Source organism: Dendrobium catenatum, unplaced genomic scaffold (assembly GCF_001605985.2).
Source record: "Dendrobium catenatum unplaced genomic scaffold, ASM160598v2 original_scaffold_206888, whole genome shotgun sequence".
NCBI lineage: Eukaryota > Viridiplantae > Streptophyta > Magnoliopsida > Asparagales > Orchidaceae > Dendrobium > Dendrobium catenatum.
The window spans coordinates 1-2070 of NW_021525301.1; the positions used below are offsets into that span (position 1 = coordinate 1).

The 2070-nt window shown below is 35.8% G+C and overlaps 1 protein-coding gene across 1 annotated transcript; it reads left to right on the top strand.

The window, feature by feature from the left end:
* Positions 1-734: 734 nt before the first annotated feature.
* LOC110094865 (probable transcription factor MYB58) lies at positions 735-1479 on the top strand. The gene has a single exon (XM_020820200.2). It carries the CDS (start codon positions 985-987, stop codon positions 1477-1479), a length of 495 nt encoding a protein of 164 aa, XP_020675859.1. The 5' UTR covers positions 735-984.
* The last annotated feature ends 591 nt before the right edge of the window (positions 1480-2070 follow it).

A 2070-nucleotide genomic window follows, 5' to 3' on the forward strand; every position in this document is an offset into this window, starting at 1 on the left:
ATAAACTCTCCATGATGATCTGATGTCCCCATCAGCTGGGTACCGCAAGGTACTCATATTTATGTGGACGGTGCACACTCCGCACCTAATAATTTCAATAAGGGAATATCTGATTGGATAGGAATTTACTGGAGGGGTTTCAAGAAAGCTCACATTCAGGATATATATTCAAATCTGAAGCACATGCTACCATTACAAGTTAAATCACATCAATTCTAAACCCCTAACAGATTCTCCTAGCAAATTAAAGAAGTACAAGTTTAATGAGTTTGTAGTCAAGTGAAGCAGCTTTCTTCTGACAAAACAAAGTCAATCCTCCGACAACTGTAGTATTCAATTGAAGTGGTCATTATAAGCATGCAATGGAGATCAAATTAATCTCTTAGATATAGTCAATAATGACCATGGGAGTGCCATTACAAATTGAAATTATTAATAAACCCTACAAGCTTATAAAATGCCCCCCTAAAATTATTTATATGGCCACGAAGCAAATAATATTCCAAATCTCCAACTCAAGAAGCATTTCATCGAACACCTCGTGGGCAAAACAAAAAAAAAATTCCTATGACAAAGTATTTCCCACGACTTTCCGAACTGCTATCAATATTAACCTCTGGCAAGTATTAAGCCATATAAAAACTTCTCTTCCCCACGTTCCCACGTTAAAAAAAAAACCATATGCAACAGAAACTGCTATTTGATTCACTACAAAAGGAAAGAAAAGACCGGACGCAAGGAGATACTCACTGGTGAAGAAAACTTTCTGCCCTCTGTTTCTCGGGGTTTTGCTTCCAAGTAAGAAGATCGAGTTCCCTGTTCACGCCCCCGACAGCCTCTTACATCCAACCTCCAACTCCGACGACACAAAACCACCTACCCAAATCGTGGAATCAAGCCCCGTCAGCCTCCGCCGCTGACCTGTCCAGCCGATCCCCTCACGCGAGCAAAACCACACCCGACCAAAATCTTCGCCCGGCGACTATGAAGAAAGGGCCATGGACGGCAGAAGAAGATAAGGTTCTTATGGACTACGTCAAAAATAACGGCCCTCGTGATTGGAGCTCCATTCAATCCAACGGTCTTCTTCCCCGAACCGGCAAATCCTGCCGTCTCCGCTGGGTCAACAAACTCAGACCCAACTTGAAAAGCGGATGCAAATTCACATTGGAGGAGGAGCGCGCGGTGATCGATATGCAGGCAAGATTTGGGAACAAATGGGCGCGAATTGCAACTTTCCTTGAAGGTAGAACGGATAATGATGTCAAAAATTTTTGGAGTACTCGGCAAAAGAGATTGGCTAGGCTTCTGCAAACTCCACTTCCAGTCAGATCTCAAAGGAGGCAAAAGAGCTCACCTGTATCTTCTCAAGTGTCTGATTCTGAGGATGTGTTGCTGCAAAATTTGAATTCTCCTTCCATACAGTTCATTAAATTTACGGAAAATTACGTAAATGGTAAGGAATTGGATTATATCTGAGCTATTTGGTGACTGAAATGATGCTCGTTAATACAGATATACCGTTATATTATTGTGCCTGCTGTTTTATCAGGTGTTTCTAAAACTAGTTTTATTGCCCATGCACATGCACGTGAATAAAAAATTTAAAATAAAAATTCATATCTTGAATATTTATTAACATTATCATTCTTAAAAAATATTAAATTTATCGATATCAATAATTATAATTATTAATTATTTTAATTAAGAGTTAGATTTTTTTGTTAAAATCATATTAGAAAAAATATATTAATATAATTTTATAATTCAATATTAAAAAATTCATAATTTTTCTCTGTAGAACTAATAATACAATAAAATTAATGATTAAATATTTTGACCAAAAAAGCACAATTTTTATTGTAAATAAGATATTATAACATTATATTTATATATTTAATTAAAATTATAAAAGAGAGGAATTTTATCTTAAAATTGTACATGCACTAAGTGCACGTTATAATAATTTTTAAAGTTAGCACAAAAATAATAAAAATGAACACTCACTAAGTTCACTTTTTAGTATTGCACAATATAATCAGGAAGGGTAAGAATTTCAAATTAATGACT